The 22,019-nt window shown below is 45.6% G+C and overlaps 1 protein-coding gene across 2 annotated transcripts in view; it reads right to left on the bottom strand.

Annotated features, from left to right (window-relative positions):
• PRKG1 (protein kinase cGMP-dependent 1) overlaps positions 1–22,019 on the bottom strand; it is a 352,826-nt gene that overhangs the window by 104,316 nt on the left and 226,491 nt on the right. For both annotated transcript variants that reach the window (XM_058029350.1, XM_058029351.1), the window contains exon 5: positions 4,473–4,536. In XM_058029350.1, coding sequence (XP_057885333.1) covers positions 4,473–4,536 — 64 coding nt within the window. The remainder of the gene's footprint in view (positions 1–4,472; positions 4,537–22,019) is intronic.

The raw sequence follows: 22,019 nt of genomic DNA, 5'->3' as shown, positions 1-22,019 counted from the left end.
ACTCAGCACACAAACTGAGCTGCTGAAGTGGCTGCAGACAGGAGCTGGGATCCCAAATTTCAGCACCCAGAGCAGCAGGAAGAGTCTCCACCCCTGGCAGACTCTGCCTGTGAGGTTCAGCACATTTCTCTGCCTCCCCCCTCAGTTTGGCTCTGCTGTTTGTCCAGGGATTCACTGGGAGCCAAGGCCAGGCTGCCTGGGGCTGCAGGAAACACATCACTGGCAGCTGGATCACAGTAGTACATTCAAATAAATTAAAATTCTGAATATTAATGCTTCCAGTGAAAGAATTCCCAAAACACACACTGGGAGATGTGGGAACAACATTCCTTGTCACCATCATATTTTCTGAAAAATCCCTTTGCCAGGATTTCTTCTCCTGGGAAGCTGAGAAAGCTCAGAGAGAAATGAAAACAATAATTATCTGATTGCTTCCCCTGTGTTTTGCTGCTTTGGAATGTGGTTTGGACATTGTTTACCAACTGGTCATTGTTTGATTGGTTTCATGTGAATTGTTTTGACTTAATGACCAATCACAGCCAGCTGTGTCAGACTCTGGAAGGAGTCACAAGTTTTCCATTATTATCTTTTTAACCTTCTGTAAGTATCCTTTCTCTATTCTTTAGTATAGCATTCTTTAATATGATATAATATAATAAAATAATAAATTAGCCTTCTAAGTTCATGGAGTCAGATTCATCTTTCCTCCCCACAATGGGAGATCCCGAAATTACCACAATTCCCAGCACTTCCAAGCTGTGGCTGCTCTCCTGTTAACCCAGGAGGAGTTAATCAAGTGCTCTACAGCTGGATTTAGGGCAATTAGCCAGATTTATATTGAAATATCTATTTATACCACAATTATGATAGATAAATATTATATATTTCAATGTTATAAAGTGTATATCTATATATTTCATTATATATATACTTTTTATATTAATATTTATATATTTATGTTATAAAGTGTATATATATATATAAAAATATAAATATAAAGTATATTATATATTTCAATGTTATAAAGTATTGTCAGAGAATCACAGAATGTTTTGGCTTGGGAGGGACTTTAAAGTCCATCCTGTGCCATGGGCAGGGACACCTTCCACTATCCCAGACTGCTCCAAACCCTGTCCAGCCTGGCCTGGAGCACTTTAAATTTCTATACACCCAACAATAATCCATAAATATACACACATGTGGTGTTTGTGAGGTCCCCAGGACGAGGTGAGAGATGAGAATCTGACTCCCAAGTTCTGAGAAGGCTGATTTATTATTTTATGATATTATATTAAAGAATGCTATACTAAACTACACTAAAGAATAGAGAAAGGATACTTACAGAAGGCTTAGCAAGAATGAATAATAAAAACTCGTGACTGACTCAGAGTCCAACACAGCTGGCTGTGATTGGTCATTAATTAAAAACAATTCACATTCCAAAGCAGCAAAACAGGGAGAAGCTGAGGCTTCGCAAGAGAAGAAACCCTGGCAAAGGGATTTTTCAGAAAATATCATGGTCACACACACATAAATATCAAAGCTGTCTCAAACTCTGGATACACAACAAAGGAGGCAAATCCACGTGACGTGGTTTACACCTGACATTATCTGCACAAGAAACGGATCTGCAGGGTTTTGTAAGCAAATCTCGGTGCCTTTGTCACTGTCTCAGCTGCTCCAGCTGCTCAGATTCCTACACACAACATCTCCCATGGATTACCAGGCTAAATCCCAAACAGCCAAGGAACAGGATTAGGAAATGCAGATGAAGAGGCCTGGGTTGAAAATGCCAACGAGACCTTAATTCCATCTCCTCCTGTGCATCTGCAGCCACAGAACTTGAAATTCTGTCTGGGGCACCAACAGCACCTGGAGCAAATCCAGAGGAGGTCATGGAGCTGCTCCAGGGCTGGAGCCAGGCTGGGAGAGCTGGGGGTGCTCACCTGGAGAGGAGAAGGCTCCAGGGAGAGCTCAGAGCCCCTGCCAGGGCCTGAAGGGGCTCCAGGAGAGCTGGAGAGGGACTGGGGACAAGGGATGGAGGGACAGGACACAGGGAATGGCTTCATGCTGACAGAGAGGAGGTTTAGATGGGATATTGGGAATTAGGAATTGTTCCCTGGCAGGGTGGGCAGGCCCTGGCACAGCTGTGGCTGCCCCTGGATCCCTGGCAGTGCCCAAGGCCAGGCTGGAGCAGCGTGGGACAGTGGAAGGTGTCCCTGCCCATGGCAGGGGTGGAATGGGATGATCCTTATTGTCCCTTCCACCCCAAACCAGTGTGGTATTAGTTATTCCAGCTGCCTCCAGCTCTCCGAGTTCCTGCCTCTTTCCCTTTCCCTGAAAAACCCCAATTCTGTGGAGCTGGGGCAGATGTTCAGGCAGGTAACAGCTCCATCCCTGACATCCAGGCAAAGGGATCCTTCCTTTCAACAGGAGTAGGAATTTGGAGCTGGGGAACAAAATTGAGAAGAATCAGCTGTAGGCACAAAGCAGAATGTGAGATCAAATGGAAAATTACAAAATCATGAATACCTGGAAGTGGCTTCAGAGGAGAAGAGGTCAAGGAACCTTAATTACATCTATAAGTATCTGAACATCTGATTTGAGATGGAAATCCTACAAGTTTTACATTTGAATGGCACAGAGAATAACCTTTGAGAGGAAAAGCACTGCCAAAATGTGAAGCAACTTAAGGATGGGAAAGAAATCCTGATTTTGTGCCACAAAACCCAAATAAAAATGAAGGGGAGAAAAGAGGGAGAGGAGGAAATGCCAGCCCAGATCTCTGAGCACTGCCCAGGCCCACCAAAAGCTCATCCCATTCCTCAGCCATGCCAGGAACAGACTCCCCATCCTACTCCCTCCAGCAGTTTAATTCCATTTGCTAAATGCAATTATCCATAAAGACTGAAATTATTGGCAGTGTTGGTGCCACCCAGATAATCCCTGTGTGAGTCACCAGACACTTTTTTTCCATGGAATATTAACAATCCCATGATCCAGAGGGGTTATTCAATACTTCACAGGTGTAACCTATGGAAAGGGGACTGTAGCCAGATCAGACTTTACATCTAAATACACAGATTTAAGAGTGACTTTTTATTTTGAATTTATGCAAAACACAGCCTATTCACTCCTAGACAAACCCAGAGAAAATAACACTCATTCCAAACAGAAAACTGGGAGCATCCACCCTAACAATCCAGATTTATTCCCCATAAATGCTGCTTTTGTGCCTCATTTCTTCACTGATATTTATTAAGAATTTTTTTTCCCCAGCTGCCACAAAACTTGAAGTGTTTCTGGAAAAGTTTTATAGACTTTATTCTCCTCCTTAACTCTTGATAAGGAGCTTAATGCTGGTGATGTGATCCAAGCAAATTCTCATTGGGAGTGGGGTTTTGAGATAGGCAGATGGAATTTACAGCAGAGGGAATTCATATCCTTTTTTTTTTTTTCCTTAAATCAGAGCATTCCCTGGCAGTAAAAGGAATAAAGCTTATCTGTGAATATGCAATTATTCAGGGTGACAAACAGCTGATTTGTTGGAGCCACAGAATTTATCCGGGCACTAAATAAAAAGGCAGAGAAGGAACAACACCCCAGCAAAGCTCAGAAAAAAAAGGAATTCAAATCAACTCTGATGTCAGCAGCGCTTTTCCTCCAAATCCACGGGAACATCTTCCCTGATGGAGAGGCGGGGATGAAGAAAAGCCAGCAGGAATGAAATAAATTACTGCCACACACTCATTCCCTGCACTTAAATCACCTTTTGGAAGGGTTTATTAACGACTTTCTGGGATATTGAATTCCTCAGGCTCAGAAGGGAGTGTTATGGGAATAAAATATGGGGGGAAACTGTGAAATGACCCAAATATTTTACATCTGTTTATAAGGCAAGGCTGGGGGGTTTCGGTATTTTTGGTAGGGTGCAGCTTAGGGTTTTTTGCAGTTTGAGGGGCTTGTAAGGTTTTTTGTGTTTTTTTTTTTCCAGAGGTTTGTTTTGGTTGGTGTTTTGTGGGTGATTTCTTTGTTGTTTGAAATGGATTTATTAAAAGCCTGATCCTAACAAGACCCCAGTTAAGGCCCAACTTGACCCCAACATCTCAACACTGCTGCAACTGTTTGCAGAGCACCTTTTCCACAACACTTTTAAAATACCCTCCAACATAACCTGGTCTCATTTCAGATTTGATGGGACACTTTTCACATTCCCCTCCTCCCCACCACTCACCCAGAGGCTGGAGAAGCTCATTCCCTTCTGGACACCACAGGAAATGATTGATTGGATAAAAATCCAATTAAAAATATATAAACCCTATTCAAAACTAGATTAATTTTCCCCACAACTCCTCTCATGGCTTTCCTTGGGTGCCGAACTGGGGAGCTGCTCTTTGGGGGAAAAAGAAGAGGCTGGATATTGCCAGCAGAAGGTTCTGAGCTCATGAAATCTCAATATTCAAAGGTCTTACCTCTTCCAGAACATCTGCAAGCTTGCTGAGGATCTCCTCGGGAAGGCTCTGGAATGTGGGAACGCTGCAATAGAAGAGAAACCTCTATTAATGGATCCCTTTACACAGGGCACACATCCAGCTGCTTCCCTCCTCTCTGTCTTCCTGAGACTCCTCCTTCATGCTCTGGGGCTGAACTGGGAAAAATATAACAGAAAGCTGCAGGATGGATTTGGTGATGATGGGAGATCACTGGGATAAACCTCTGGAAAACCATCCCTAAAGCTGGTAATCTATAGGAATAAATCACATGGACTCCATTTTCTTCATGGTCGAAAAAGACTTATCTTTAGTCACATAACTCCTTTTTATACAGTTTTACAGAGCTTGTGTGGGACTGTAATTGGTCAGTAGCTTTCTTACCTATTACTTTATTGGTTATTAACAGGTTGTTATTCTGTATTGATTGGTCACTTAAAAACTCTCAGTGTGTACATGTAGGGAAGTTTGTGAGAGATAGTTTCCATTTTTCCATCTAATGGTGCAAAAACAGTTTATACAGGTGCTGGCTGTTTTTTACCCAGCAATACATTGTTATGTTAAGGAACTGCTCACACCAGGATTGCTTTCACATGGGAATTCACAAAGTGCTAGCCTGACAAGGCCAGCCACTGATTTTAGCAGTAGGCCTCATTTTATGAGGCCTTTATGATTTTTCTACCTTACTGCAACAGGATCCATTCAGGATCCACTGGAATTCCTGTGTGCCACAAACCTGCTCAGTCATACTCCTTCCTGCTCTGCTTCAGCCCCCCAGAAATAAATTGCAACCCAAAAAAGATTGATCAGGGAAGCAGCCCCAGAGAGAAGAGTGAAACCACCCCTGGATGGACAAAGCACAGCACTCTGCAGCACTGAGTCCCCATCCAAGCTCTCAGGGGTTTTCTGAACATTTCCCTGGTGGTTTCACACCCAAATTTGTGCCTTTTCTTCAGCCAAAAAGGTGACTTTCTCACTTGTTTGGCAGCAATTCCCTCAGCAAAGGCTGCCCAGGCCAGGCTGGAATGGGAAAGTGATGCAGCCATAAAGAGCCCCCTGAGCCAGGGCCCACAGGACTGCACCCAAACCAGTCTGGAGCAGGATGGGGGACACGAGTTTGGGTCTCCAAAGCTGCAGGGAGTATCCTGACTTGGAAGCTGAATTTCCACTGCCTTAGAACCCAGAAGGCTGTGGAATTGTCCTCCTTGTGCAATTGACTTCCTTGGAAAGACCCAAAAACCATCAGGACATGCCCCATGGCAACCTGTATGATAGGACCTCCAGATGTCTCTCCCATCCTCAATCACCCTGTGATTTGCACTACCCTGGTTTCTCATCCTCTCTTTTCCATAAAAACCTGAGATCCATCAATTTCCCCAGGTGATGTTGAAGGAAACGCACAGATACAACAAAAATTTAACCCAAAATACAGCATGGCCCAGAGAAGCTGTAGCTGCCCCTGGAAGTGCCCATGGCCAGGCTAAATTATTTAGGCCAATCCTTCCATTTAATTAAAAAAATAATTTCAATTGAATCTATTTAATTATAAGAGAAATCTGAGCTGATAAATGCAGAAAATATCACCTTTCATGCTCTCAAAAACAGCTTTTTTTCCTCAGGAAGAATATTTTTATTACCGGGAGCACGTGGGCCCACATTGTAATAGGAGCAAGCAAACAACTGGACAGGAATCCTGTGACAGCAAGGCCTAAGCATAAAATGAAAATTCATTACATCAATTCCAGCATTCCCAAATGAGGAATGAACTTATGGAAGAAGATAACAGCCTTGGACAAGTGGTCAGATCTTTGCACCCTTAAACTCCCAAATTGGGGGGAACTCACCACAGGGTATTTTTTAATGGATAATTATGCCTGTGAAATCCAAGGGAGGGTAGTGAAAGGCATCTATTATAGACCAAATCCATTAAAAAACAGACAAATAGGCCCTAAGTTTTTAAATTCCAACTCTTACCATGAGAAAAGCCTGAAACTTCAACTCTGCAATAGAGCAAATAATAGGAAAAGCAATTTGCTGACAAAACAAACTTCAAACATATGATAGAATTACACCATCAATATCCCAGATTTACATATCATGGAATTACACCATCAATATCCCAGATTTAGGGGGGTTTGTGGCAGGCCAGAATTCCCCTAAACAGTCAGAAGTGACAAAACAGCCAAATATTTGAGTTTCTTTGAAAAGAAGAGAGGAAGATTTGATTTTTGAGGTCAATAAAAACCTCCCTCTGCTCTCCACAGGAAAATATTAAATGGATTCATAAAACAGAGTCTTGATTCCCTCCAAGAACTGCCTGGATTTTTGAGGGACTTGTGTGCAAAATAAGTGTTTCCATGATTATTTCCAGGTGGGTACTTGCCCTGAAAGGCAAATGGAGCCTCAGCTCTCCAGCGAGAGCCTTGAGCATAACAGCTGAGCTGCAAATTGCTGCAAGTGGGAAAACACATGGGAAGGAGGCAAATGGGATCAGAAAACCTCACAGGGAATCTTTGATCACCACAGCAAGAGGCAGGAAAATTGTATTTCCCTTTCTACAACTGTGTGAAAAAGGTATAGAACGGCAAACATTCAGCCCTTGAGCTGGGATGTGTTTAGGGTGAAAAAAAAAAAAATCGCAACAAACACTGCTCCAGCTGTTCAAGAAACAATTGTTCTGTCCAACAAAGCAGAGTCAAACAAACCCGGACTTTCTCCACCAAGTTCTCCTCCCACTGCTCCTTAAATCCCATCAATAATGAAGTTTTTTAAACACCCACTCCAGACAGTAACAGTGCTACAGCTGGCAAAACAGATATTATCCTCTGGCAAAACACTGAAAGTCTGCAGCAAAGACTGAAACTTGTGACTTTTCTCCCTACCTGCAGTACAAGGACTTCACTTGTTCTTCTTGTTCCACAACCATCTCTCACAAATCTAGCCCAGGAAGAGCTAGATTTGATGAACTTGGAAGTTTTTTCCAGATTAATGACTGAAATTTGATTACAGACAAAACAAGAGCAGCTCACCAACCTCTCCCAGCACAATGAGGTTCCTTCTACCCTTATAAGGGATTTTCTCTAGCTGCTTCTTATTCCACCTAATGAGGAGTAATTTCTGCACCTGCCCTGAATCCACTCCCTGGATGAGGCTATGGAATCCAGCTGGGGATGGAATGGATATTCACAGCTGACCTCCTGCCCACCTGCAGTCCTCAAAGTTCTTGAAGGGAATATTGGTGTAAAAAAGCATGGAGAGCAAATTATTTATGCCTATTTGACAGGCAAAATACAGCCCAGAATCCTCAGGAAGATCCAGGCCACCCTACAGAGGCAGCAAACAAGGAGGCAAAGCAGATCCCTGGCTCCAGGAATTGAGTTTTAACAGAAAATGCAGTAAACTGGCTGATTTTAATCCATCCACATGCAGCATTTTATCAGGAGAGCACAACTGCCACAAGTGAAGGACTTCACTTGTTCCACAACCATCTCTCATTTTGCCTAGAAAGAGCTGGACTCGATGATCTCGGAAGTTTTTTCCAGTTTAATGATCAGAATTTGATTATAGAAGAAACAAGAGCAGCCCACCATCCTCTCCCAGCACAATGGGGCTCCTTCCATTCTGCTCACCCAGTCCTTATAAGGGATTTTCTCCAGCTGCTTCTTATTCCACCTAATGAGGAGTAATTTCTGCACCTGCCCTGAATCCACTCCCTGGATGAGGCTATGGAATCCAGCTGGGGATGGAATGGATATTCACAGCTGACCTCCTGCCCACCTGCAGTCCTCAAAGTTCTTAAAGGGAATATTGGTGTAAAAAAGCATGGAGAGCAAATTATTTATGCCTATTTGACAGGCAAAATACAGCCCAGAATCCTCAGGAAGATCCAGGCCACCCTACAGAGGCAGCAAACAAGGAGGGAAAGCAGACCCCTAGCTCCAGGATTTGAGTTTTAACAGATAATGCAATAAACTGGATGATTTTAATCCATCCACAAGCAGCATTTCATCAGGAGAGCACAACTGCCACAAGTGAAGGATTTCACTTGTTCCTCTTCTTCCTCAACCATCTCTCACTTTGCCCAGGAAAAAAGCTGGACTTGATGATCTTAGAAGCTTTTTCCAGTTTAATGGTTGGAATTCAATTGCAAAAGAAACAAGAGCACCTTGCCAACCTCTCCAAGCATAAAGAGGTTCCTTCTACCCTTATAAGTCCCCTTATAAGGGATTTTCTCCAGCTGCTTCTTATTCCACCTAATGAGGAGTAATTTCTGCACCTGCCATGAATCCACTCCCTGGATGAGGCTATGGAATCCAGCTGGGGATGGAATGGATATTCACAACTGACCTCCTGCCCACCTGCAGTCCTCAAAGTTCTTGAAGGCAATACTGGTGTAAAAAAGTATGAAAAGCAAATTATTTATGTCTATTTTATAGGCACAGTACAGCCTATCAAGGGTGGATCCAGGCCACCCTACAGAGGCAGCAAACAAGGAGGCAAAGCAGACCCCTAGCTCCATGATTTGAGTTTTAACAGAAAATGCAATAAACTGGATGATTTTGATTTAACCACAAGCAGCGTTTTATCAGGAGAGCACAACTGCCATGGCAGGGAACGGGATGAGGAACCTTCTCCTCATCCCTGTCCCTACATCCAGGACAGTGAGCAGGGGCAGGAGGAGAGGTGGCATTCTCCTGGCTGCATTCCCCACTGCTCAGCCACAGAACACTGTGCAGGGATGATGGCAGTGTCTGGAGCCAGGTGAATTTCCCCTGCGGAATTGCTCCCTGTCTGGAGTTGGCTCCAAACGTGACACATTTTCCCAGAGAGCACCAGCTGCCAAACTCAGGGAAAGCAGCTGTGCTGAAACATGCCTGGATTGACTCCCTGTCCCCATGGAGGAGCAGGGACATGCACAACCCAAAGGTCATGGCTCCATCCCTGGGGATGCAGCCACCAAGCTGCTCCCAACTTCCAGGTAGAAGCAACGTCACCATGAGCCACGCTTGGATTTGTGCCTGTGATCCATCCTGGATTCATGCCTGTGGTCCATCCTGGACTCATGCCTGTGGTCCATCCCATGGGATGGCTCCTGAGGAAGCAGCAAGGGTTTCCAGGCAGTGCTGGCTGTGGCCCAAGGTGTTGTTTGCAGCCTCAGTCCCTGCCAGCTCTGACAGGACATTTATCTTCTGACACACACCACAGCCCGCAGGGCTGCTGGCTCTGCTCTGCCTCCAGGATACAAAAGCGGCCATTCACTCTCTAAATCCCTTTCAAGACTCATTCCCAAAGTTGTGAAGGGTGTTCAGTGAGGGTGCTCATCCAGCTCGGTGGCAGATGTTTCTCCTGGGTTAAGCCTGGAACAAAACCTCTCTCTTTTATTGCTGCTTGGCACCATCACAACTGCTGTTGTTGTCACTGCTTTGTGCCTCGAGTAAGCAGAGCTCCAGACTCCAACACTACAGTAAAATGAAATTAAGGCTGTCTGAGTTCCCTGAAACTTTTTTTTTGGCACCCAGCTGGAATGAAGGCTGAAAAATGCAAATGTCCCTCTTTAGCACACTTGGGACATCCTACTGCTCTGTCTCAGCTCCAAAAGAACTGACGCTACAATCTGATCAGCACCAGCTGATCCTTGATTTGGGGTATCACCAAAAAATGGTGGTTTGGACAACTGAAGCTGTACAGGCAGCCTCCCACTGTTGTGTCAGGGAGGGAATGCTGCCTCCATCAGGATCATGGCATCACTTCATAGAATCACAGTGGCTGGGGTTGGAAGGGACATTAAAGCCTATCCAGTGCCACCCCTGCTGCGGCAGACACACCTTCCACTGTCCCAGGCTGGGGAAGGACTGAGGTTTTTTGAGAAACAGATATTTCTATTTCTCCAAAAACCTCAGTCCTTCCCCAGTCACACAGGTCATTGCTAAGTCCAGGCTGGTTTTTGCTTGGATTCATGGAATTACTGAGGCTGGAAAATCCCTGCCAGCCCCTGGAGTCCCAGCTGTGCCCAGTGCCCACCTTGTGCCCAGCCCAGAGCACTGAGTGCCACCTCCAGCCCTTCCTGGGACACCTGCAGGGCTGGGCACTGCAAAGCTCCCCTGCCAAGGCCTGAGCACCCTTTGCATGCAGAAATTCACACCTGAACCCTTCCCCAGCTCCATTCCCTTCCCTGGACATGCTCCAGGACTCTCTGGCTATGAGGACCCAGAACAGGACACAGCTCAAAGAATATTAGAGAACCAGGAGGAAGAGACAGGGAGGGTGACAGCCACTCACATTCCCATTAATTTCACTTTGTGTTGGCCTTGGAAGCACCTCATGGAGCAGAAGTCTCAGGAAGAGCAAAGAGATTTGCTCAGCAGGTACTGCAGATGATTTGTCTGCTGTGCTATAGCCACACAGGCAGTAAACAATTCACAATTACTCATTTTGGAGAAGGTGAAAATGGAACAGCCACAGTTTGAACACTCTGCCACTCATTACACAGCCCTTATCAGAGAAATAAAATCCTGAAAGAAGGTTGTGGGACATTTGTTTTCAGGGATCTGTTTATATCCTAAGCCGTGCTACAAACAGGAAAACAGGAGAGAAGCAGAACTGATCTTAGCCCTGATGAGCAAATCCTGAAGCAAATCAAATCCCAAGATTTGCATTTTTCCCTCTTGTGCTGAAAGGATACCAAGGGATCTGCTGACAACAAGAGACCAGAACTCTCAGTGTCCCTGAGGAGAACCTGAAATGATCTCAAAAGGCTCAGAAAGGCTGGAAAGATCTCCAAGAGCAGAGTCCAACTCTGCCATGTGTGACGGTGTTTACAGGGGTTTTCGGACTTGGGAACAGACGAGGATCTGACTCCATGTTTCAGAAGGCTTGATTTATTATTTTATGATATATATTACATTAAAACTATACTGAAAGAATAGAAGAAAAGGTTTCATCAGAATGCTTAGCTAAGAATAGAATAGCAAAGAATGATAACAAAGGTTTGTGGCTCAGGCTCTGTGTCTGACCCAACTGACTGTGATTGGCCATTAATTACAAACATCCAACATGGGCCAATCACAGATGCACCTGTTGCATTCCACAGCAGCAGATAATCAATGTTTACATTTTGTTCCTGAGGCCTCTCAGCTTCTCAGGAGGAAAAATCCTAAGGAAAGGATTTTTCAAAAAAGATGTCTGCGACAGCTATGTCCATCATTAACCTTTCCTACCCACCACATCTGAGTGGTTTTGAACACTTGCAGGCGCCCTCCTTCAGCCCAGGCTCTGTTTGTGTTCAATAAACAGAGCAGGAACTCTGGAGGAGTGTTTTGCCTTGCTCTGTCAATGCCTGTCTCAATCCCTGACAGGGGTTCATTATCACACAGAGCCCTCCTACTGCATCTCCTGTGGCAGTCACTGGGGAGATGGGACTGATTTAAAAGAAAAAAATTCCATTGTTGATGTCAGAATGAGAGGGAGGGAGAGTCATCAGCAGGTATGTGAACCCCCTCCTCCCATTGCACATGAATTTACCCAAGATGATTCATTTTGAAAAGGACAATTGCTCCCTGAGAGCCACTAGGGCTCAGCAGAAGCAGCAGCCAGTCTGGGAACCTCAGTGAAGTTTGGGCAAGCACAGTTCTGGTAGCTTATCTTGATGCACAGAGTTCACTGTGCTACTCCTGAGCCACCTCACAGAGGGAACCTGCTCCTGCTGGAATCCTTGGAGAATGGCATGGGATGATTTTGGATCTAGCAGGTGGCATTTCTTCATATTTACAAATCAAATTTAACCTGCAGTCCCAAAGTAGAGCTTTTCTACCTTCCAACTCACCCAGCTTTTCCAACAGTTGTATCACAGAATCCCAGGATCCCTGAGGCTGGAAAATCCCTGCCAGCCCCTGGAGTCCCAGCTGTGCCCAGTGCCCACCTTGTCCCCAGCCCAGAGCACTGAGTGCCACCTCCAGCCCTGCCTGGGACACCTGCAGGGCTGGGCACTGCAAAGCTCCCTGGGCAGCCCCTGCCAAGGCCTGAGCACCCTTTGCATGCAGAAATTGCTGCTGCTGTCCCAGCTGAGCCTCCCCTGGCCCAGCCTGAGGCCCTTTCCCCTTGTCCTGTCCCTGTTCCCTGGCAGCACAGCCCGACCCCCCCTGGCTGTCCCCTCCTGGCAGGGAGTTGTGCAGAGCCACAAGGGCCCCCTGAGCCTCCTTTGCTCCAGGCTCAGCCCCTTGCCAGCTCCCTCAGCCCCTCCTGGGGCTCCATTCCCTGCCCTGGACACGCTCCAGCCCCTCCATGTCCTTCCTGGATTGGGGACCCAGAACTGGACACAACCCTGGAGGTCCCTCAGCCAGGCCAGCACAGAGGGACAATCACTGCCCTGCTCCATCGGGCCACACTGTGTTTGATATAAATACACCAGTGATTAAAGATAAAAGCTGTCATGCAAAGCCTCATGGCCCTGAACACTGATTTTTATGATCCTGCACTTGCAATACAGCTGAAATTAAATTGTCTTTGGCTTGCTCTGCAATTACCTCTTCAAAACAGTTTGCTGTCAAGGAGTTTCTCTCCTGACTTTTTTCCCCTTTGTCTAGGACATTTTATGGGAAATGGAACCTCATCCTTCAACCTCTGGATAGACCCAATGTGGGTGCACCAAGGGAATTTTCTGGTTCTTGATTGAACCACAGAATCCCAGGATGGTTTGGGTTGGGAGGGACATTAAAACCATCCAGTGCCACCCCTGCCATGGGCAGGGACACCTTCCACTGTCCCAGATTGCTCCAAGCCCTGTCCAACCTGGCCTTGCAACCCTGGAGCTCCAGAATGATGTCCAACAAAGACCATTACCTCACAAAAGGTAGAAAACAAAAGATTTTTTTGATTGATTCTCATAGTGTGCCTCAAAAGATATCCTTAACACTGGCCAATGTGTCAAAATCACAGTGTGTAAATAAGGGACAAGTGTCATTTGCATGCACGGTCTGTTGTCTCTCTTTCCTCCAAACTGGGTATTTACAACATATCCAAGACCAAATGAAGGCAGGAATCTTGTGTCTAAGAGATCTCTGCTGCACTTGACAGCATCATAATCATCTCTTTTTCATGGAGCCACTGACACCCTCTCCAAGCACAGCCCTGTTTGCTGCTGGAACACTCAGTCCTCCTTTTAACCACCCCCATTAAATGAACATATCACAGAGATCACCATCATTTGCTGCCTTCAGAATTACACTTAGGCAACAGAAAGATAAGGTGTAAATGTTTTTAACGTCCTCTGAATCACCAGCTTTTCACATTCTCCTGGGCAACCTCCCCAAAGCGAAGGGGCCTGAAAGGGCCAGGAGCTGCTGGAGCTGAGCAAGGGCCTGGAGCATGTGGGTGCCCTTCCAGGCCAGGCTGAGGGAGCTGGGGCTGCTCAGCCTGGAGAGGAGCCCCAGCTGAGAGGGGCCCTCAGGCCTGGCTGGGCCTGGCTGCAGGGAGGGGCAGAGCAGGGCCCAGGCTCTGCTCCGGGGCCCAGCCATGGCACCAGAGCCACGGGCAGGGCCTGAGCCCAGCAATTGCCCTGCACAGGAGGCACAACTTGTGCCCTGGGCAGTGCCCAGCCCTGAGCACATTGCCCACACGGCCTGGGGGCTCTCCTCCCTGGGGCTGGGGCACAGCTGGCTGCACACAATGCTGTGCCCTGGGCTCTGGGATGGCCCTGCTGGGGCAGGGAGGGGACACCAGGTGCCACTGAGCTCCTGCAGCCTCACACACCCTGGCATCCTGTGTAATATTTATTTATTTATTTATTTAATTGCTCCCTGACACAGGTGTTGAGTGAATCTCCAGAACTCACAAAGCATTAAAACTTTTTTGTTGTTAGTTTCTATGAGAAGAATTTAAAAACATGAATGTCCTGCACAACACACTCCTAGGTTGGGAGCTAGCAGGGGTGACCCCGTGGTTGGCAGCATCATCAAATCCCAGACACTGGGTTTGGGAGCAACCTTGAGCTCCCCACCCTGGCTGATACATCTGAGCTGATTTATGGAGGGACAGAAAGAAAATCCCCTCTGAGTGATCACCAGAGGATCACTTCTGAGCTCACCAGTGAGAACAGACTTCCAAGAATGATTTAGTTACCCCCACAGAAATAAGCCACAAAACATGGTACCAAAATCCAAAGAATTTTGTTCCTTTCATGGCGAGAACCCAGCACAAGCACACCAGGATGAAATCCTGGGATTGGCCCCATGAAAATCCACCTCAGAGGCATTTGGGACCTTCCCACAAACAAGCAGTGCTGTGCCAACCACAGAGATCCCCAGCAAGACCCCCAGGACATCCCAAACAGCCCAATTCCATGATCCCAACCCTAAATGGGCAAAATCCCCTTCCTCATGATTTATTACCTGCACAGCATCCCAAATACCTTTAAAGTACTCTAAAGCCAAGGGTGGGACATCCCTTTCTCCAGGATAAGACTGAGTCCTTTATTGAATTAAAGAAAGAAGAAGGATTATTTAATCCCAGACCTTACAACTCTGTTGATTCTCCCTTTTCATCTTGGAGACCAAAATTTCCTATGCACAGCAAAGCCTCTGCAGCTGGAAATGAATTAAAGGTCGAGGATTTTCAAGGGGCCTGGGCTCTATTGGAGAAATAATCAAATAAAGCCTGACAGATTCCACACACGGCTTGAAAACACAATTGTTTATGAAAACATAATCTTGGGAATATTAGAGACAGGCGAGCAGCATAATGGGCAATAAAAAACACAAAATAAACAAAAAAAACCTCTGTGCTGGGAAGCCAATTGCAGTAATTCCGTATAATTCTGTTCTGCTGCTGTCAAACCCTCTCAGCTTCTCGCAGGCTGGTGATTCCAAATCCAACCCTCAATTCTTGATCCTACACCCAGGCTCATCCCAGTCCTGGCTTTGTTTCCCAGCACAGCCCATTCAGGGCTGGTGACCCCAAATCCAACCATCAATTCTTGATCCTACACCTAGGTTCATCCCAGTCCTGGCTTCCTCTCCAAGTACAGCCCATCCTGGGCTGGTGATTTCAAATGCAACCCTCAATACTTGATCCTACACCCAGGTTCATCTCAGTCCTGGCTTCTTCTCCCAGCACAGCTCATCTGGGGGTGGTGACCCCAAATCCAACCCTCAATTCTTGATCCTACACCCAGGCTCATCCCAGTCCTGGCTTTGTTTCCCAGCACAGCCCATTCAGGGCTGGTGACCCCAAATCCAACCATCAATTCTTGATCCTACACCTAGGTTCATCCCAGTCCTGGCTTCCTCTCCAAGCACAGCCCATCCTGGGCTGGTGATTTCAAATCCAACCCTCAATACTTGATCCTACACCCAGGTTCATCTCAGTCCTGGCTTCTTCTCCCAGCACAGTTCATCTGGGGGTGGTGACCCCAAATCCAACCCTCAATTCTTGATCCTACACCCAGGCTCATCCCAGTCCTGGCTTTGTTTCCCAGCACAGCCCATTCAGGGCTGGTGACCCCAAATCCAACCATCAATTCTTGATCCTACACCCAGATTCATCCCAGTCCTGGCTTCCTCTCCAAGTACAGCCCATCTGGAGCTGGTAATCCCAAATCCAACCCTCGATTCTTGACCCTACACCCAGGCTCATCCGAGTCCTGTTGGGAGCAGGACACCCAAGCTTCCAATTGGAACATCTCTAGACAATCCATGAGGGGAAAATGCAACACTCCAGGTCCACAGCAGTTTGGAAAAGGGGAGGAACGTTCTGGTCAGTGGTCACCAGTGAGACTGACCAGGCATGGGTCACTTAATCCATGGAACAGCCCCTGTCCTGCCATCAGAGAGAAATTATTCCTGGGGACATTTCCTTTGGATCCAACATGCATTGGATCCATCCTCGCTTGAATCCTAACAGATGTTTCAATTTGCTCTCTCCAGCATTTTCTCTTTTCCATTATTTCCTCCAGTGCAGCATGAAAGCTTCACTAAATTCCACCAATTTGTTTAATTAATTGCTGTTCAACAGATGATAAAGGCCAGCACTTGACAGGGTTATCCCAGGAAGGGAATTCCACTGGCACCCTGTTCTGTCATTCCTAGGCTCATGGGTGAACCTCCAACCTGGCACCCTCTTCTGTCATTCCTTAGGCTCATGGTTGAACCTTTTCCTCCTGTTCTGTTCCAAAAGTGATGAAGACAATCCTGGAACTGGAGTGGTTGCGAATATCTGTGGGCTCCCTGGTTGATATCTGGACAGAGAAATAATAAAATGCAGGACAGAATTCCAGGATTTCTATGGCAGATGTGAAGCAAACAGAAGGAAATCTGACCCCACATTAGCCCATGAGGGAAGGGGAAAGGACAGGGAAGATGGATCAAAAAGGAATGAACCCAGTTTTGGTGCTGAGCTTTTGCCCTTAGCCCTGTAATCCAGAATATCCTACCCTGCCTCTTTTCCCAGAGCAGCATCAAGAGCCTGGACACTCCCAGAGCCCATCCTCATCCAACAGTGGCTCCACCAGCCCATCAAAACCGATTTTAAAGTATAATTTATGCCAGTCAGCTCTATTTTATTTCATTTTTTTCATTGAAAGGAGGTCATCATGATACGATTATATGATTGTCTTGCAGATCTTATTTTCTGTACATTGATTTATGCAAGGCCACATTTCATCTTGATTAAAACCACCATTCAACGTGTTTTAGAAGGAAACACTTCAGAATAAAATCTGACTCATTGACAGATATCAAAATACTGTTAAAAGGAGCCAGCAACAGGTGTTGAAAGCACTTCCATAAATCCATTCCTGGTTCCCTGTCATTCCTGATTTATTGATGATCATTCCACATGTTTGCAGATGACTCAGTTTACTCCTCTGGGGTGATTAATGTCTAACAAAATTCCTTTTAATGGCTCACACATTCTCAACAGCTCAGTTGTGGACCAGGCACAGAGATCAGGGCAGCAGCACCAGGGTGGGCACGCAAGGATTGATTTAAAATTGGTTGTTCCCAATAAAATCCCCCCAAAATCCCATTAAGTGTCATTGGAATAACACATTTGTCACTTAATATGGATTCAGAGTGGTTGTTACCCACATGGGAGGAAGACCAGGTGGCAAAGATCTTATATAGGTGAAGGAAGGCAAAGCCCAGTGGATTTAAAAACCCCATAAACTGAGTTTTTTGTCTCATTCCCCCATTTCCAGCAATAAGGAAAGGACAGGAACAGCACCATATGGAGCAAAGCTCTGTCCATGAGGGAGACAAAGACACAAGGCTGGATATTTTAATATCAAGAGGTGCTTATACCTTTCCCCAGTCAAAATCCAGTGGGGGCTGCAGTGGAGCTCAGAGGCTCGGGGACATTGTCCCTTATCCATTGTCACTTAGATCTGGAACCTCGTGGAGAAAGTGCTGGGACATTGTCCCTTATCCATCGTCCCTTAGATCTAGAACCTCATGGAGACAGTGCTGGGAACACTTTGTGAAGGACTGGGATTTACTGAAACATCTGTTTAACACAGAACACAGGGCAACAGAAGGTCCTGGATTCCTGGTGGTGTTTGGAAGGGTAAATCCCATTAGCCCAGACAGAAAAATCCAGATTGCAATCCTAGTTTCCTCAGAGGATCCACGAGCTGCTGACATCTCCCATCCTCGAGCTGCAGAGGAGTAGAGGCTGTGTTGGACAGGGCATCTGCTCCCTCCAGATTCTTCTGGGATGGTGGTGGTGGGATCAGCTCAAGCTCAGCTGTTTTAAAAGAAGGTTTGGAGCAGATAATCCCTGCCAACATGAACTATTCCATTATTCCATGCCCTAGAAGCAAATGCTGATTCCTCCTGCATTTACCTCCTCTGGATAAGGACTTGCACTCTGATTACTTGTTTCAAGTGACATTGTTTTATTTTCAACACCACCTTTTATCTCCCCACAGAGCATTCCAAATCCCATGCCTACAGGTGTGTGTGCCTGCACCCACAGATCCCGACTTGCTTTGAGTTTTATCTTCCCAGTTTTCCAGTGGTTTGGATTTTCTTGTTAAACCAGATTCTGATTGATTCCTGGTGTGCTCTAGCCAGCTGGTTCTGCTCCCCCTCCTTGTCAGCAGCTTAACAGAACAGTGATTCACGGCAGGTCAGCTGGAATTTGCTCAATTATTAACAACTTCAGGATTTTTTACCATCCCTCTGAGGACACTTCAGCCTAAGCCTGATTTGTCTTCATCTCCAGCTCAGTTCCACAGTACAAATCCTGTGAGTTCTTTGAGCTGGTGTTCAGTGCATGGAATGCCCTTTTCTGACTTCCCCTACCCTTTAAAACACTGATTTCTAATTGCATATCGAGCTGCTGGGGCACCCAGTGAGTTTTTGTCTCCATTGAGCTGCACAAACTCTTTTCATCTCCTTCCAGAAATAATTATACTGGTTTATCAGTGTCTATATGAAGCTTAAATTATTCCTCCTAATATGCATTAACCTGTATTTTTTTTGGAGTGACAAAAATTGGCCCAGTGAAGTTACTCCAGTGATTACTGTCCCCGTTAGTTTCCAGTAATCCACGAGATGTATTTATTGGCAAGTCACTTGTGTGGTATTTCCAGAGACAGTACATAATTGAATTTAAAATGCATTCCTGATGCCCGTAAAAGCAATAAAAATGTCACCCTCTGCCTGCACATTAAAAATTCATCCCATGCAAGGAGAGGACAAATGCATAAAATGATCATTATGATGTGCAAATGGACTCGGTGCAGGAAAACCAGACCCGTCCCTGCCTGGACATAAAAACATTAAGATATCAGAGCACAAATGGCACCATTTAGAGAACTTTTAAAGGTGCTGAATAGAAAATGCTCCCATTAGTAGCATGACTAAGGCTTGCTAAAATGGGATTTGTACCACTATTAACAACAGTGTGGCTCCAGTGTGAAAGCAGAATTAACTCCCTGAAATAAAAACAAATCAAAACCTCCATTCCACATTGGTGATCCTACCCAGGCAGCCACATTATGTGACTCCTTTCCTCATGAGCATTTATGAGAAAAATAAATTTTAAATCTCTTCCCACTCAGGACAAAACTTCCACACTTATTTATGGCCCAGAAACTCATCCCTGACTTCACCATGCACAGGTGTCCTTGGAAAGCCCAGCCCAGGGAGGTGCTGCCCTTATCCATTACCTTCTAAAGGCTTCCCAGTGCCAGAGGGCAGGGCTGGATGGGATATTGGGAATTAGGAATTGTTCCCTGGCAGGGTGGGCAGGCCCTGGCACAGCTGTGGCTGCCCCTGGATCCCTGGCAGTGCCCAAGGCCAGGCTGGAGCAGCCTGGGACAGTGGAAGGTGTCCCTGCCCATGGCAGGGGTGGAACTGGATGGGATTTAAGGCCCTTCTAACTAAATTCTTTCTGGGATTGTATGATTCTATACAAATCTACTTTTTTCTGGGCTTGTCATTGACACCTGTGGTACCACAGTGCCCCTTTCCTCCTCTTTCATTTTTGTCTTGGCTAAAGAACTTTCATCACTCTCTGCCCAACTCTTACTTTCTGTCTGCTCAGCACAAAGTAATTTACAGGTAATTAAGCACATTGTGAGTCATTAACTCCTCTCCAGATTCCCAGGAGGAGTCTCCAAACTGAGTCCAGGTGCAGAAATTAAAACCCATCTTTTTGCTCACACAGATTAATTTTTCATAGGAGGGAGCTACTACAAATTCCTCTTGTTCCCACCTCAGAACTGACTGACTTTGGTTACCACAGTCCTGGGGTTCATCCTTGGTCATGGAATCAGAAATCCATGGAATGGTTTGGGTTGAAAAGGACCTCAAACCAATCCATTGCCATCCCCTGCCATGGGCAGGGAACCCTTCCACTGTCCCAGGCTGCTCCAAGCCCTGTCCAACCTGGTCTTGAGCATTTCCAGGGATTCCAACCATTTCACCCTGAGCAGCAGGTTCAGGGCAGCTCAACAGTGAGAAAAGAACTTCATTCTGAAGTCTCAGACACGAATCCCCAGTTTTTGGCTCAAAAGAAGTGGAAAAAAGGGCAGAGCTCCACTGCTCTCCACTTCAGTACAGGTCCCTGCACTTCCTCCCAGTTTGAGCTCAGTTGGAAGCTCCCAAAGAGGAGCCCCATTCTCTGTTTTCCTCAAATCAACACAAATTTAACTCTTCCCATTCAACAAAGGGGAAGATGCCAATGGTTAAAGGCCTTTCCCTGGTCCTGCTCAGCTCCTGAACCAAACTCCTACCCCAGGCTCCCATCACTGAGAATTCTCTGTGACACAACGAGAGCCACTGGGAGTTAGTGGCACAAAAGAGTAAATAATCAATTCACCAAATTTCTAATCTGTGGGCATTTAGTGATCAAATCAGTTCATTTTACTCAGCAGGGATTTCATGCTCAACAACAACTTCTGAACAAGATTCCCCTCTCGACAGTGCCAGGGGCTATTTCCTGTAACATCATCTTTTGTGCTAATTATTGCCTATCTTTAGATCAATATTTCTGTATCTTTGTGGGGGGAGAGCACTGCTTGTGTGGGGAAGGCATCCTGCCAGGCCTCCAGACACTCCACATAATGAGATGCACATTTAACAGCTCTCTGTAATCACATTAAAGCCTTTGTGCCTCATCCATCCTGGGCTCTGCTGAGACAAAGCTCAACAATTACCAGGTAAAGGATGTGAACTTCACTCAGGAGAGATGATTGGAGATGTGCACATACAGAAACATTGCTAATCTTCAAGCACATAAACAAGAATTTACCCAATTTGTACATCTTCCAAACAAATCCACCTGGCAAACTGTGGGAGCACCCAAGTTTTGCAATGGTCAAAACTGCTTGATTCTGTTGTAACAAATATTGAAACAAATATTCCTGGCTTTCCTGAGCAGCTCCTGATGAGTTTTCATTCAAATATGGGCTGGTTTTGGTTTGGAAATGACAGATTTTGGATTAAACAGATGTAAATCTCACTTTTATTACATTCCTCATGGAGTTTCTTCCTGGTAAAGGTTACTGCTTCATGCCAGAACAAACTGAAAATCGGGGGTGGTTTTCACCTCTTAAAATCCAAATCCAATTTCATGCCCTGGGTTATTTAAGGAGGAGAATAAACCCCATTACCTTCATTTACTGCTCACCTTGTCCCAAATTCCAGAGGGCAGGTGGAATATTGGGAATTATGTGAATCACAGAGGGATACAAAGGAGCTAACAGCAAGCGTGTTGGCTAAAAGAGCAAGAAGAAGCTAAGAAGCAAGAATAAGCTGTTAAAGAGTTCTCTCCAAAGCTGTAACCAAAAAGACCAAGAGAAGTGGAAAAATTGAAGAAAAATAAGAAAACTTTACAGCTAGACAAAGTATTTTTTAAAAAAATTAGTTGAAGTCACTGTATCTTTTCACCAATAGTATTATGTTAACTTATTGTAGCCAGTAATTAAAATAAAAAAGCATAAACAATTAAAAAGTATATAAAAAAATCAACTACGTTCAATAATAAAAAGTTACCATCTAAAACTACTTGTAATCTCTGCTTTATATCCTA

The sequence above is a fragment of the Melospiza georgiana genome, chromosome 8 (assembly GCF_028018845.1).
Source record: "Melospiza georgiana isolate bMelGeo1 chromosome 8, bMelGeo1.pri, whole genome shotgun sequence".
NCBI lineage: Eukaryota > Metazoa > Chordata > Aves > Passeriformes > Passerellidae > Melospiza > Melospiza georgiana.
Note: the sequence above shows the minus strand (reverse complement) of the source record. Positions and strands in the feature narration are given on the sequence as shown.